At 40.0% G+C, this 17,459-nt stretch overlaps 1 protein-coding gene across 3 annotated transcripts in view; it reads left to right on the plus strand.

Annotated features, from left to right (window-relative positions):
* LNX1 (ligand of numb-protein X 1) overlaps positions 1-16,195 on the plus strand; it is a 208,790-nt gene extending 192,595 nt beyond the window's left edge. For all 3 annotated transcript variants that reach the window (XM_040418860.1, XM_040418862.1, XM_040418861.1), the window contains 2 exons: positions 6,529-6,687; positions 11,384-16,195. In XM_040418860.1, coding sequence (XP_040274794.1) covers positions 6,529-6,687; positions 11,384-11,519 — 295 coding nt within the window. In that variant the 3' untranslated portion in view covers positions 11,520-16,195. The remainder of the gene's footprint in view (positions 1-6,528; positions 6,688-11,383) is intronic.
* Positions 16,196-17,459: the final 1,264 nt, after the last annotated feature.

The raw sequence follows: 17,459 nt of genomic DNA on the forward strand, positions 1-17,459 counted from the left end.
TTGGTGCCCCTGCTCTTTCATATTTGCGATAGTCCCTATAAATTTCTGTGATTGTTCCAAGACGCAGGAGGTATGACACCATACATCTGAGAGTGTTATGTTTCTGAGCTTAGTACCACTTATTCAGTAAGAGCACAGGGGGTAAGAGGCTTAAGGTGAAGCCCCCTGTTATGCCGTAACACGGAGCATATGTAAAATACATATTGTACAGCTGATAAAATCCACAGCTGCCATCAAAAGCATAAAGGACAACTCTAAAATCCATAAGGCTGTCGATTGTAGTTTTTTTTCTATGGGGTAAAAAATATTTCATGAAATCTACTAAAAGCTTCTAAGTTGTTAAGGTCAAACTTTGTGTCCCAGTAAGCATGTACTGAACCAGGCCTTACAACATTTACTTGACATGTTTTTAATAATCACAAAGTGAATGAACATTTCTGCCACCTAGATCTGCAAGTAAATGTGTGCGCTCTGCTGTTCAGCGTTGACCTGAAAGATATGTACAATATATAGCAATAAGAACTATTACTAATTGTTTAATAATAATCATTTATTATGAATTAAATGGTTTTCTAAAGTCTGAAATATCTTGGTACCATGTTAGCCAGTAAATAGAAGATACAAAAAAGAAATTCCTTAGTGGTTGATACCTTTTAATGGCTAACTGAAAGATGATGACCTGAAAAGTCACATATTTATACACAAAAATACATGGGAATAGTGAGGTAGATGAGACAACTGATATAAAACAGATCAATATGAGTGGAGAAGGAAACAAACATTTGTAACAGTAAACTGTTGTAGCAGTTACAGATAAGGAGTGTGAAACCTTTATTGTCCCTTGATATATATCCAGTACACGAATCTGATGAATCCAGGAGGTCTGAGGGTCGAATTCCTTAAGAGACGTAGAAGGACATACAGTTGCAAGAAAAAGTATGTGAACCATTTGGAATGATATGGATTTCTGCACAAATTGGTCATAAAATGTGATCTGATCTTCATCTAAGTCACAACAATAGACAATCACAGTCTGCTTAAACTAATAACACACAAAGAAATAAATGTTACCATGTTTTTATTGAACACACCATGTAAACATTCACAGTGCAGGTGGAAAAAGTATGTGAACCCCTAGACTAATGACATCTCCAAGAGCTAATTGGAGTGAGGTGTCAGCCAACTGGAGTCCAATCTATGAGATGATTTGTTACAGCTGCCCTGCCCTATAAAGAACACACACCAGTTCTGGGTTTGCTTTTCACAAGAAGCATTGCCTGATGTGAATGATGCCTTGCACAAAAGAGCTCTCAGAAGACCTACGATTGGGAATTGTTGACTTGCATAAAGCTGGAAAGGGTTATAAAAGTATCTCCAAAAGCCTTGCTGTTCATCAGTCCATGGTAAGACAAATTGTCTATAAATGGAGAAAGTTCAGCACTGCTGCTACTCTCCCTAGGAGTGGCTGTCCTATAAAGATGACTGCAAGAGCACAGCGCAGACTGCTCAATGAGGTGAAGAAGAATCATAGAGTGTCAGCTAAAGACTTACAAAAGTCTCTGGCATATGCTAACATCCCTGTTAGCGAATCTACGATAAGTAAAACACTAAACAAGAATGGATTTCATGGGAGGATACCACAGAGGAAGCCACTGCTGTCCAAAAAAACCATTGCTGCACGTATACAGTTTGCGCAAGAGCACCTGGATGTTCCACAGCAGTACTGGCAAAATATTCTGTGGACAGATGAAACCAATGTTGAGTTGTTTGGAAGAAACACACAACACTGTGTGTGGAGAAAAAGAGGCACAGAACACCAACATCAAAACCTCATCCCAACTGCGAAGTATGGTGGTGGGGGCATCATGGTTTGGGGCTGCTTTGCTGCATCAGGGCCTGCACGGATTGCTATCATCGAAGGAAAAATGAATTCCCAAGTTTATCAAGACATTTTGCAAGAGAACTTAAGGCCATCTGTCCACCAGCTGAAGCTCAACAGAAGATGGGTGCTGCAACAGGACAACGATCCAAAGCATAGAAGTAAATCAACAGAATGGCTTAAACAGAAGAAAATACACCTTCTGGAGTGGCCCAGTCAGAGTCCTGGCCTCAACCCGATTGAGATGCTGTGGCATGACCTCAAGAAAGCGATTCACACCAGACATCCGAAGAATATTGCTGAACTGAAACAGTTCTGTAAAGAGGAATGGTCAAGAATTACTCCTGACCGTTGTGCACGTCTGATCTGCAACTACAGGAAACCTTTGGTTGAAGTTATTGCTGCCAAAGGAGGTTCAACCAGTTATTAAATCCAAGGGTTCACATACTTTTTCCACCTGCACTGTGAATGTTTACATGGTGTGTTCAATAAAAACATGGTAACATTTAATTCTTTGTGTGTTATTAGTTTAAGCAGACTGTGATTGTCTATTGTTGTGACTTGCATGAAGATCAGATCACATTTTATGACCAATTTGTGCAGAAATCCATATAATTTAAAAGGGTTCACATACTTTTTCTTGCAACTGTAAATCCATTTAACACAATAATTTCTCATCTGAGTGTGTCAAAGATTGTCATGAGCTTTTACTCCCAGACTTTCCTCTCCTTAGATTTAAAATTACCTTTTTATATCAAGACTTTCATGTTTGTAATGATATTGTACTCATAGCTGTGATAAATGTTTTAGTATAGCAGATCTTTATTTTCTTCTTTCATTGTTGTTCTAAGCTTTTGACTAGTTTCACTAATGAGCGTCCTATGAACGATCGTTAGTGATTATCTTTAAGATTCTTGGCCTGTGTAAAGGGCACTTAAGTGTGTATACATAGATAGCTGTCAGTCACTGATAGTTTGACATGGGGGAGGTGTTATCAGTGATAGCTTTCTCTGTGTAAGTGTGTATACAGAGATAGCTGTCCGTTATTGATAGTTGTACACATGGGAGGCATTATCAGTGCTTAATAGCATTCTCTGTGTAAGTGTATATACATAGATAGCTGTCAGTCACTTAAAGTTGTATACAGGGGAGGTGTTATCAGTGATTGATAGCATTCTCTGTATAAGTTTGTATACAGATGTAGTTGTCAGTCACTGATAGTTGTACATGGGGGAGGTGTTGTCAGTAACTGTAACAGTAACTGTGTATAAAATTCACAATTTACTGAATCTTTTCCCATAAATCTGTATATCAATCTCCTCAGCTCCTCCAAATCTATAACATGCTCCCTGCAGACTGCACTGCACTCTTTAACTGGCACACAAAAACGGCACAAGAAATGCTTCTTTTGTGGGTTATTTTATTTATTTTTTAAATAAAATAATCTACAAAGGTTTACAAATATTAGACAAATAGTAGCCCTTACCAAAGTTGCCAACGACCTCCTGAAAGCTAAATAATTAATGGTGCTCTCCAATTGCTTGGTATCATTAATTATGTATGTAATGGTGATTGGCCAGGAGGAGGTTAGGTAACATCTCCTTGCACTATATATGTATATGTATGATATGTTCACTCTATATTTATGCTTGAGAAAGACTATATATTAGTCAAAACATCCCACTATTTTTGCACTTTGTACATTTTATGGATCCATTTTGAATAAAGAAAACACAGAGGACATGCTGCTCTTGATTATCTTTTATGCTGTTTGACTGGAGCTACTGTTGTGGATCTGCGGTGGCTGATGAACTGGTGCATTCCTGATGGTGGCCTTGAGGAGACATTGGTGCTGCTTTCAAATTTGCACTTTAAGCTAACTGCAATGGAGACTACTTTTTACTAATTATCCTCGCTCTCTCAGCAACATTCGACACTGTAAACCACTATCTACTCCTCACCATGCTCCAATATAATGGCCTTAAGGACACCGTTCTCTCTTGGTATCTGCCTAACCGCTACTCCGATGCCTCTTCCCTGTGCCAGTCATTGGATTGGTTGCCCATACAGTACAGGATTCAATTTAAACTGCTCATTCTCACCCACAAAGCTCTCAACGGTGCTTTACCCCTCATCTCCTCCCTTATTTCTGTCTACTATCCTACCAATGCTCTCTGTTCAGCTAATGAATTACGACTAACATCCACAGTAATCTGAACCTCTCTCTCCCGTCTCCAAGACTTCTCCTGAGCTGCACCAGTTCTCTGGAATCCCCTACCCTGAACAATTAGGTTAATTCAGAACATTTACAGTTTTAGGCGCTCCCTAAAGACACATCCTTTTAGATTAGCCTATCTCATCTCCTGATCTAACTCTCCTCCACTCACTGCCCCCCCCCCTTCCTTTCAGAAGGATTCTTCCTCTTAACCTGATCTATCAGCATCCACCACATACCATGCACTCAGAAGCACTACAGATATCAGCTGGTGACTGGCTCATGCCGCCTTATATCTACTACCCTATTGTGTTAAGATGGCTGGACCATTGTATAAGTTACATCCTGTGTCACCCCTATCTCCTCATAGGTTGTAAGCTCTTGCGAGCAGGGCCCTCAATCCTTAATTGTTGACCTGTTTGTTGCTATGTTCTTTATGACTCTGTTTGTACTTGAACATCCTGATTGTAAAGGACTGCGGAATATGGTGGCGCTATATAAATAAAGATTATTATTATTAAATAGTAAACCAGATCTGAAAATAAATTAGAAAGACCTGTTACTAGTTTTCTTCATGAAATTACAAGTAATACTTCTCCCCAATGTTGTCTAAAAAAAATGCAAGTAAAATTAGCATGATAATCTAAGCCCAGAAGTTATGGGAGGTAAAACCTGCCAAATTTTTTATGAAATTGAAAAAACTAAAATTATAATTAAAATAACGTTTTAACATTTTAATTTCACCTAGTGTCTGCAAAATGCATGCCAAAATTAAAAAGAAAATTCAATTTCTCCATTTGATTTTTCTTCTCCAATTCCAGTGTGGGTAATAAGTGTCAAAAATAAAAATGGAAAAATAAATAGCCTTTTTCATTTTAAATTTCCACTTTGTTAATTAATTCTCCTCTTCCTATAGTGTTTTTTTTTTCCATGTCAAAATCATAAATCAAATGAAAACACCATGTAGAAGCTGAAAATGGTAGATTGAGATTTCAACTTCATCTCTTGCAGGAATTCACATGGATGTCATCTGTATTTTTTGCGGATCACATAATACATACAGTCTTGTGCATGAGCCCTTACCCTAAGGGCTCATGCACACAAATGTATGTATTTTATGGTCCGCAAAACATGGATCCACAAAAAATACGAATAACGTCTGTGTGACAACCGTATTGTATCAGTTTTTTTTAGTTTTTTGTGGATCCATTGTAACAATCGATGTCCTTGTCTGCAACATAGAAAAGAATAGGACATAGCTATGCTAAAGCTGCTTTCCTGGCCGAAGGTAGGACATCAATACTGATCATGGGGGTCTGATCATGCACCCTGATTTTTGGTCACACAGACACAATGGAGGACATTTACTAATCGTTTTATGCCACTATACTGATGTAAAAAAGTCACCGATTATGGCGCATGTGTACCATAATTTGCAACATTTTAAGCTTATTGGCACTTTTCTGGAGCAACGTCCTCACTCAAGTATGGCAGAGCGGATTAACCCCATAGATGCTGCGGGTGATTAGGCACCACGGCATCTAGGGGGTTAACATGGCAGCAGAGTTGATGATATAATCGTAATCCTAGTATAATTCACTCCTCAAAAAGAGGGCACCATCTATTAGATTCATAATCTTATCCTATGCATTCAGCACAGTACTAAGATATTACTGTCACAGCGCCATCTATTGGAATAATAAGCTTGATCCTGTGTTAGCTGTTGGAAATGTGGAGAAACACAGCGCCCTCTAGTAGACAGAGTCACTGTCCATTCAGGAATTAAATAACAACATTTTGCATGCTGCACCACGCCCACTACTGCTCATTTAAATGAATTTGAATGTTAGTACAACGTTAAAATGAAAATTCAAATGGCCTTTCTTTTCCATTTGACTTTTGGCAGGGAAAATGCCTGCAAGAGATGAAATTGAAATCTCAATCTACCATTTTCAGCTTCTACATGGTGTTTTCATTTGCTTTATGATTTTGACATGAAAAAACCACTATAGGAAGAGGAGAATTAATGGACAAAGTTGGAAAAGAAAAATCAAATGGAGAAATATAATTTATTTATTTATTTTGGCATGCATTTTGCAGACACTAGATGAAATTAAAATGTTCAAACGTTATTTTAATTATAATTTTTTTCAATTTAATTTAAATTTTGGCAGGTTTTACCTCCCATACAGAAGTAATGTAAATCAGATATTGCTATTAATACATAATCCAGTGTTCATGTTTGTGGTTATGTTTTATTGGAGGTGACTGAGGGATCAATCGAACTGATGTGTAAAAGAGGAAGACAAAGTCATTAAACAAGTGAATGCACTCAATATTAAGACCTGTGTGATCCGAAGCAAACAATAAGACAATTGAAAAAAAGTTTCTTGGCATAAGAGATGAATAAACACTTCCATTTCTCTATGTTTAGGTATTTATACAGCTGCAGAGAAATTGTGCTGAGGAGGAATACAGCAGGGAGCCTGGGCTTCAGCTTTGTAGGAGGTTCAGAGGATTGCAACCGGAACAAGCCATTCTATATTAAATCCATACTAGAAGGCACCCCTGCTTACAACGACGGGAGAATAAGGTAATTCACCTTTTCATAGAAGACATTGAGAGCGGTATCAGATTCAGTCGTTTTATTCCTTTCCAGTTAATTGATGTTTTAACAGACTAAAGCAAATAAACTGAAGATATTATGTGGAGTGACTCCATCCACTTCCAGGGCGTCAAAAGTTGTAGTCATGGTTATAAGCACTATATTAGTTTCAGTGGCATAAAGAAAGATTTTCAATATGTTATCTTCATAAAACCTCAAATAGCAAAGTAAGAGGCAGAGAAAGCAAAGGGTCAGCAGACGAAATGTGGTTGAAATAGTCCAGCAATCCAAAAGATAAAGGAAGAATGGGAGAAGCCAAGTGTTAGTCTACAGGAGAAAAAGGGGAGGATGTAGATGAGATGACAATTAGGGATGTTCTACATGTAGAGGAGAATTCAAGGTGTCTACATCTTCTTGGATAGTTCTTGTTTCCCAGGTCAATAGTTCTTTTATATATAATAGAAGTAGTTGACTTTATGGGTGGAGGGTGGGGGGTTATTGGGAAATTATGGGGGTGCTTTTCTAATTTGTAAAGCAGGAAAACATCTTGAGCAACATTGTAGATCACTTCTTAAAGGAAATCTGTTACTGAGTAGGGGTGCCTTCAAGTGTTAGCATATGCTTAATGAGCCATATAGTCCCAATCAGAAGTCTAAATATCTTGAGTCCTCCCTTGCCCTTAGAATCAGGGACTAGAGCTATACAAGGACATAGGTTGCCTGTGAGTCCAGGTAAAACTAGGATTACTCCACAATGTAAATGTTTCCTTGTGGGGGAAGGGATGCAAACGAGCTCTTAACAAGCTCTGCCTCTAATGCCACCAGATGTAAGGCAGCTATCCTATAAGTCAATGTTCAGCTCCCTTCCAGAATTCCAGAGGAGCATGTATGGCCTATAAGTCTCCTCACACTGATTAAGGTGCTCTCTCCCTAAGGAGAGTTAGTCCCCCCCCCCCCCGACAATGTTTCCTTGTGGAACACAAAGTCATATTACCTTGCAACTAGAGATGAGCGAATTTCATGTTATGAAATTCGTTCACACTTAGTTTGTTGGTTAAAGGTGAATTGCGTTATGGTCCGTGGTAACGGAGTCCATAGCGCAATTCTATGACGGAATGCATAACGGAATGCCTTTAGAGGCATTCCGTTATTCATTCCGTCATAATAGAAGTCTATGGGCTGCAAAATGGATCCGTCCCGTTTCCCTTATGCAGGGATTCCGTGGTAACGGAATCTATAACGCAATTCACCTTTAACCAACAAATGAAGTGTGAACGAATGTCGAAATATAAAATTCGCTCATCTCTACTTGCAACCATTGCAGAAAATCCAATGTGTTGAAAAAAATGCAATAGTCACAATGTCAGGAACATTGAAATGATATGATTGTATTGTGACCCATGATTGTCCACTGTAAATCCTTTCCCAAGATACTGTGTAGGAGGTAGAACACTTATAAAGTACACCATGACTCATTTACATTGCGGAAATCCATGTTCTCATTTTACATCCTTAATTTTCTGGTTACAGCAATCAATTATATAAAAAATAACCTCAGCTTAATATTAGTTCATTTAAAGCATTTGATAATAATTATAAAATTATAATTACAGAGAACAATATAGCATCATGTTCCTAGAGAAATGATGCATTTCAGAAGATCGTTCTGGAACTAGATGCCAATAATAATTATAATAATGAACAATAAAGAAATTATGTAGTAATCATTGACAGATGATGAATGGCTGCCATAATTGATAAATAAGACCACTTGGCCCATTTAGGGCAGACTGTATGGGGCCAAGTGGACTTCTCCTGCCAACAGATTCCGATGTTTCTAAAGGTTTTACTCTTTCAGATTTCTAAAGTGATAAAAAACGAATCAGCGCTTAGTACATGAACTCAAGTTAGGCTTTGTGCACTTGGTCATATTAAAGATATGTAAACCTTCAGTTTATGGGGAAAAGTAAATAGAATACATATATATACATATATATATATATATATATATATATATATATATATATATATATATATACACTGCTCAAAAAAATAAAGGGAACACTTAAACATTTCTGTGAAATCAAACTGTCAACTTAGGAAGCAACACCGAGTGACAATCAATTCCACATGCTGTTGTGCAAATGGGATAGACAACAGGTGGAAATTATAGGCAATTAGCAAGATACCCCCAATAAAGGAGTGGTTCTGAAGGTGGTGACCACAGACCACTTCTAGTTCCTATGCTTCCTGGCTGATGTTTTGGTCACTTTTGAATGCTGGCGGTGCTTTCACTCTAGTGGTAGCATGAGACGGAGTCTACAACCCACACAAGTGGCTCAGGTAGTGCAGCTTATCCAGGATGGCACATCAATGCGAGCTGTGGCAAGAAGGTTTGCTGTGTCTGTCAGCGTAGTGTCCAGAGCATGGAGGCGCTACCAGGAGACAGGCCAGTACATCAGGAGACGTGGAGGAGGCCGTAGGAGGGCAACAACCCAACAGCAGGACCGCTACCTCCGCCTTTGTGCAAGGAGGAACAGGAGGAGCACTGCCAGAGCCCTTCAAAATGACCTCCAGCAGGCCACAAATGTGCATGTGTCTGCTCAAACGGTCAGAAACAGACTCCATGAAGGTGACATGAGGGCCCGACGTCCACAGGTGGGGGTTGTGCTTACAGCCCAACACCGTGCAGGACGTTTGGCATTTGCCAGAGAACACCAAAATTGGCAAATTCGCCACTGGCGTCCTGTGCTCTTCACAGACGAAAGCAGGTTCACACTGAGCACATGTGACAGACGTGACAGAGTCTTGAGACGTCGTGGAGAACGTTCTGCTGCCTGCAACATCCTCCAGCATGACCGGTTTGGCATTAGGTCAGTAATGGTGTGGGGTGGCATTTCTTTGGAGGGCCGCACAGCCCTCCATGTGCTCTCCAGAGGTAGCCTGACTGCCATTAGGTACCGGGATGAGATCCTCAGACCCCTTGTGAGACCATATGCTGGTGCGGTTGGCCCTGGGTTCCTCCTAATGCAAGACAATGCTAGACCTCATGTGGCTGGAGTGTGTCAGCAGTTCCTGCAAGACGAAGGCATTGATGCTATGGACTGGCCCGCCCGTTCACCAGACCTGAATCCAATTGAGCACATCTGGGACATCATGTCTCGCTCTATCCACCAACGTCACGTTGCACCACAGACTGTCCAGTTGTTGGCAGATGCTTTAGTCCAGGTCTGGGAGGAGATCCCTCAGGAGACCGTCCGCCACCTCATCAGGAGCATGCACAGGCGTTGTAGGGAGGTCATACAGGCACGTGGAGGCCACACACACTACTGAGCCTCATTTTGACTTGTTTTAAGGACATTACATCAAAGTTGAATCAGCCTGTAGTGTGTTTTTCCACTTTAATTTTGAGTGTGACTCCAAATCCAGACCTCCATGGGTTGAAAAATTTGATTTCCATTTTTTTATTTTTGTGTGATTTTGTTGTCAGCACATTCAACTATGTAAAGAACAAAGTATTTCAGAAGAATATTTAATTAATTCAGATCTAGGATGTTATTTTTGTGTTCCCTTTATTTTTTTGAGCAGTATATATATATATATATATATATATATATATATATATATTTCTAAGAAGCCCTACCATACCTCCCTATGCCTCTGATCTCATACAGATACTGTTGATTTCCCTGAATGAATTTGACAGAAAAAAAAAAAAGATTTTGGCCAGCACCACCAGATGCCATGGGAATGCTCATCCATATCAATAGATATGTCATCACATTAAGCAATTTGGCACCATCCATAGCATAAATGTGAATTTCAGTCCTGGATTTTTGGAAATGCCAGGTAGACCATGATCTAAGCTGACAAAAAATCTATTGTTTTATCTAGTATTTGCTCCCTACACTTATTTTATTTATATAGTTGATAGTTGTGTTTTGACTACTGTTACATATACTGTACGTATAGACATTGGGAATACTAAATATCCTGGCATGAAGAATATGATTATTTGTGTCAGCAAGCCACCACAATTCCAAGGGCAGATAAAATTGTAGTAAGAGTAAAATGTGCCCTATATATGCTGCCAATCTTTACAAGTCATTTACAATGTACTTTATTAGTCCCCATGCCCTTGGGGGAAAATTCCATTGTCATTCTACAGACAGGAAGTTATTATGATAAGTCATAGATAATCTCCTTGAAAAAATCTTGGCCAAAAATGGTTTTGTTGGTCTGAAAACATAGATAAAACTTTATTCATGTCAAGCTGAGTGAAGCCATCCAATCACTTGACAATCTCTGCCAGCCAAGGGACATTTGACCCCACTCCACCATAAAATGCACTCAGCCAAATGTTCATGTTTATTTCAATGGGGAGAGGGCAATAAGCCACCACCAGAACTATCCGGTCTCACATGGTAGGTGAGCATCTGGTATGTTGAAATCCTACCGACCAGATAACTCTTTTTCTGGCACATCTATTGTCAGACAACAATTAGGAACTGCCCCATATACATGAGATCAACAGCCAATCTTTGCTGCAATGGGTGGGTTCCCTAACATATCTAAAGGGTATGGCCAGATTGTTAATTTGTAAATGTTATTCCTTAATAATTGTACTTTCAATGACACTTATGCCATCCGCCATAAACTGTATCCTGTATTGTCTGTTTTGGCAGGTGCGGTGATATGCTCTTGGCTGTAAATGGGAGATGCACATCTGGGATACCCTACAACCTCCTCGTAAGAATGCTAAAAGAACTGAAAGGAAGAGTGGTACTTACCGTTGTGTCATGGCCTGGGTCCTTCTTGTAGACAGTGCGTCACTGTCACTTGTCTTACATTCCACATGACGTTCTGGTTCTCACGTGTTTTTAATACCGGTATTAGAATTTTTTTTAAACACTTGTTTGTCATTTTTGGGTGTAAATGACCACAGATGTGTTTCTCATGCATGCAAATAACATAAAACTCCAGAGATCAAGCACTTTTACACCATCCTCAAGAGGAATATAACTGTGTAGATGTTTATACGTTGTCTCTTATGTGACAGATGTTATCTGTGTGTTACTCCCAGTATCTGTGTGTTACATTAACATACTGTATACATCATTCACCACACATTAAGGAATCTGAACCATCCGTTGTGGAACCATCTTGAAGTTCCACTTGTTACACTGTAATTCGTCATTGACCTCTCATCGGGAAGGTAACACAAAGTTGCTTTAGTCAGTTTCCTTCAGAACCCAAAGTCATGTTTACCTAATTGATGAGTCCACAATGTGGAATCCAAGATTGAAGACCATGTTCAGAGGTCTCTGAATTATACTCTTTTCTGCCTATTTGCCAAATGACCAGATCTAAGCAACTGGGGCCAAAGTGTTTATTGTCATGCTTACACCTGCATCAAGCATATGTCATTTCGAAAGCAAATGTGTGATCTGAAGGAAAATGATGATGTTTCCCAGCATGATATGTGCTTTGTAATGAGTATATTGTCCTCTCTTATCTCTGGGTGATATATCTCAGTGACCAGTGTTTGGACGTTATATACGATGAAGCAGTACACTATACAGTTAAAAAGGTTGGCCAATTTGCAATGCAACTGGCCAAAATGCCATAAACAGCCACGTATGCAGCAGTCGTAAAATATTGTTCCCCAGCCGTCCTAATAAAGGCCCTGGACTGCCCTGGTGTCACTAAACTATACATACCTGTCATTTTCTGTGATGGGCTATAAGATGGCAGCAACCATTTCTTCTGGCTACTCCTGAGTAGCTTCTATCCTGCGCAGGCGCTGAATGGTAAATTGACGGGTCCAGCTCATGCACGGCTATCTCTATATGAGCGTGGATTACAATCGATTATATGTTATGCTCAGGCTCGGACTGGCTCACAGGGGAACAGGCGAGTCCCCCGGTGGGCCATTAGTCCCCCATCCCCTGCACAAGTGGGCCCCCAAAACGCACCCGTCTAACACTGGTTTTGCTGAATCTTTTCCCATAACACTATATATCAATCTGCTCAGCTCCTCCAGATCTTTAACATGCTGCCCATAGATTGAGTTAAATTTTCATAATGGTGGGTACCTTTTGATAAATTTGTGGCTACATGTTTTATCACTGTTACCAAGATCCAAGCGTGAGGGGACTTATGCCTTGGAACCGAACCAGAGTTCGGGAAATGTTTTTTTACAGTGCAAATTAATTTATGAAGCTATTGCGCAAAGTCTCATGAGACTTCACGAAGCAATAACTTTGGCTCATCGGAGCCAATACATTCTAATACTGTACAGAGCTCCTGCTCCGTACAGTATTAGAACAAAGTTTAACTAAGTTTTCGCTCATCCCTAATCCCTACCAAAATAGAGTACTAAATAATCAGTGTCAACTGGCACATTCATTTATGCAATAAATAATGAATGGCAGTAAAGTGTTAAATAACTAGCCATCCACATTTGGGTAAAAGCCCATGAAGATCAAGACACTCATTCACTTATTATCTCTCATATTTTACAATAAGAATAGATAGTATTATAGTAGGTAGAAGTCAACTCTTGCCTCACAATTCCATGCACAGTGGTGTTGGATATGGGGATTACGTTCTAAATTGAACACAGAATATTTCACAATCATCTGCTCTACTTCTATATCTACATCATGTATGGTCTATTAGTCCCCTTACGCTGATTAAGGCGCTCTCCCCAAGGAGAGATAGTACCCCCCAAATCCTGAATTAGGCCTCTCACCCAGTTAAGCCAGTACTCTCTTCTCTGCATTGATGAGGGGAAATTACCCTGAAACCCCTGGCTGCAGATGAGGTGCTGGCTTACTTAATAGCCAATATTAATATGTCTCAAAACCTATTTAAAGGGTACAACACTGGCTTACAGGATAGCTGCCTTACATCTGGTGGTATCAAAAGCAGAGCTTGTTAAAAGCTCATTTGCATCCCTTTATTCCAAGAATTCCAGAAGAGCATGTATGGCCTGTAAGTCTCCTCAAGCCGACTAAGGCGCTCTCTCCCCAAGGAGAGATCGTACCCCCCATATCTACTTCATGGTATGTATAAATCCTGCTGCAATACTGTACTCATTGTAAAGTTACTGCGATATCAGAAATAACTCCAAACATGGGGATCACTACCAGAGACTAGCACTGCTTTTAGTAGGATGCTGACAATGCAAGAAGACAAGCTTTTTGCCGATGAGATAACTGGTGGGTGCTACATATCACCTCCATTCAGCATTATGTTCCTCTAAGAAATATGAAACATTCCTTGGTGAATTACACTTTAACTTTCAGGGATTTATATAGGACCAAAAGGGAGATGAAGATTATACGTTTTCGGCGTATAATTTCTTACGATCCATCAGTCATATAACCCAGAGGAAATATGGTTACATACGGAAGAACACCAGCATACTGTTTGTTTTCACTTATTTTTAGACTTTTCTAGGATAATTACAGTGACCAAAGTAATAAACAATAATTACACAGAATAAGCCCAAATTAAGGAGGAAAGCCCTCTACAGAATTATAGCATATCAATGTGAAACACTGCTGCGTATGTACTGCGCCTGATATTATATGATTGGGTTATTCTGAAGTGTAAAGTAACTAGTTTGTCATGTTTTGCATGGATCAGATTTACTAGAGCTAGACAGTCTCAGCAAAATAACTTTCCCAATTCGTAGTGCAACCTACACAGACATTGCCCTGCCGATAGATACTGCCATTAGCAGAAATGGCCTAAGGGTCACCATGTTCCTTCATTATACAAGGCATGGGAGGTAACTTGGAGGCATGACTGAATTCATCTTTCCTAGGGTGTGCAAGAAAAAGTACATGATTTTTGCAAGATTATGTACATCCTTTCTTCCCAACATGAAAAGTGTCACCCACCCCTTTTGCTCTGTATTATACATGAATAACATTGGCCACCTAAGGCTATGTTCAGATGTAGGATTTTCAGCGCAGATTTGCTGCCAAAAGCCAGACGGAATATGTGCTGAAACCAGCTCCCATTTTAGTGGGAGGCCGTGCCGTAGTTCATGCAGCCAAGGGCTTTTGCCGCATGGTTTTGAAGACCGCACCAAGAATGTACATGTCCATTTTTGGCCTCAGCCAGATCTGAACTAAACCAAGAGCAGGCCATCATCAAAACCCACGGCAAAAACCCGAGCGCAGCAGTTTCAGCTGTGGGATATGTGACGAATTTTGTTGCAAGTCCTCCGTGTGAACCTACCCTTAGGACTGCCCTGAATACCATGGAGGCATTGGGGTAGACTGCATGAGGAGGACCTTGCTATAGTTCCTTTAGATTGAAGACATCAGGGCTGGTAATTAGAGCAAGAAAGATTGGTAAGAGGCACTATTGAAAGAAAAACTCAGACTGTGAGATTTGGCAGAATAGGGTTTTCCAGGACTTGGTCGTGTGTCCATGTGACGGCAGCATTGCCTAGACCGACCACAGCTTATCTGAAACAAATTCACTGTGTGTCTACTATCCTGTACTCTCAGCATCATGAGCCCTTATCAGTATTACCAGTGGTCAAAGTTGAACTAACATGTTTTGAGTTGAGGCCAGCCCAGCCATAGTCATTCTGGGAAATGTGGCCATCAAAAGAATCCTTTTTTTTCTGGACCACATGCACAGGACCATTTGAAACTAGACTTAGGATCCCAGTACACGTTCAGGTTTTCTTCGGGTTTTGGATGCAGTTCATTACGCCAAAACCACAGGTGGATCATAATAGAAGGAAAGTACATAGGAAATATTCTTCTCATCTTGTTTTAGGTTTAAAAACTGCTTCAAAAACCTGACCGGTACAGGCAGACTTTGGCCGAGTTTATATGTTGAGGCCTCATCACAGGTGCAGTGCATTTGTGATTGTCGTTTTCAGTAATTATGGCAAAACTGCCATGAGTTTACAAAACTGCAGCAAAAACCTCAGGATGGCCTGACTGCAACAGGTTGGAGACCGCTAGTTTAGACTGTGTTCAGACTAGTGCTAGAGGTCTCCAGTCTTTATTTAGTAAAAGTGGGAACAGAAACCAAAATGTCTCAATTTCTCTCATTTGGTTAACAAAGGAGGACACACTGAACAGAACTCTTTAATGCTTGCCTCAATATATGTATCTCCCTCTTCTTAAATGACAGTACTAGAGAATCTTTCCATAGAACTTGACATTGCGCTTTTATTCCTCCTGGAAACAAACAAATACTTTGAAAACTCTGTGTTATCATTCCCCTTGATAGTATTGCTCTTTTCTATACAACCTACGACTGCTGGCACTAAACTGACAGTCAGAGTGCGGGGACACAACCTATTGACAAGCGAATTGGCAATTCCCAGTTGTCAATGTATTCATGCATTTCCAAGAGTAATATGAGAGGAATGGCACTATGCAGAACTTTCAGAAAAGAATGCTCCAGAATTTCATGGAGAATTCAAGTATGTTCTAAGGCCGAATGCACACAGCCGTGTTCCGCGGACGAGAGCAGTCCGTGGTATGCCGGGCTGGATTCCTGCTCAGAGCAGGAGCGCACGGCGTCATTGGTTGCTATGACGCCGTGCGCTTCATGCCGCCGCTGCACTACAGTAATACACTCGTATAGTGCCTAAGTCAAAAACTGACAATGTGCAAATTTACTTTCATAACCCAAAAACCTAGAATCTCACTAGTTTCTGATGAGTGATAGGTTAGGTCCAGAATGATGGCTGCTTGCAGTTTAAAGGTAATGGGCCCTCTTCAAAGTTAAAAATGCATATATGAGCTAAAACAGTACCATACTAAAAGGGGTTGTTCAGGGGAAAGAAATTGCATAGAAAGAGCACTACTGGGTCCACACTGGTGTCTGGTCTGGACATCTAGGAAACACCTAGAGATAGCTCAGGCAACTGTGACCAACCTCACCTGTTGGTTGACTGAGCAGGCATCTCCAACCTGTCAAGACTGGACCAGGAAGCATAGACCAGCAGGAACCTGGTAACTGTCCGAACAGGAGCGGCAGAGAATAGGTGAGTATGGTTTCTTTTATCTTTTTCATCCCACTTAGACAACCCCTTTAAATAGAAAAGATCAATTTTGTACATAATGTTTGTTTTTCTAGTACAATACTCACTGCATTTGGTTTACTGTTAAGAACATATGACTTGTAAGAAAATATACACATCCCAAATATCACTTTCCTTGATGCATAAAGCAAATGTTGATATGATGACTGCTATGATGAAGCCAAATATGGATGTATTGTATAAGTAAGGAATATGTACTAGTAATATGACTATGGAAGTGCAGTGTGCTAGGTGGATTATATTCATTGCTTAATGTGGTGTGGTAGTGCTCATCAGTGGTAAGGTTGTGGTTGAATTAGTCTAAGGTAATGCATGAGAGGGCTGCTCTACAAAATGGACTTGGCAACTTTAAACATACCCTACACAGATCTACAAAACATGAAGATAGTATATATAATGCATCACCTGAAAAAGGAAGAATATGGAGTTTACAATAGGTATTGGAGCTCATATGTGGAATTCGGAATATGCTCCCCTGTTTCTCAATGTATTACTCTATTTATCCCGCAAATTCCAACAGCAGGGGACAAACTTTTCCAATAAAAAATAGTCCATAGGGTAATTTAATAACATTTTTACACCAGGTTTTGGTGTAAAAAAAAAGTCACAAGACCCCATTTTGTGACTTTTTAAACACCCTTGTGACAATATTTTGTCGCACGGCCGTTTTTGCA

This window comes from Bufo bufo, chromosome 2 (assembly GCF_905171765.1).
Source record: "Bufo bufo chromosome 2, aBufBuf1.1, whole genome shotgun sequence".
Lineage (NCBI taxonomy): Eukaryota > Metazoa > Chordata > Amphibia > Anura > Bufonidae > Bufo > Bufo bufo.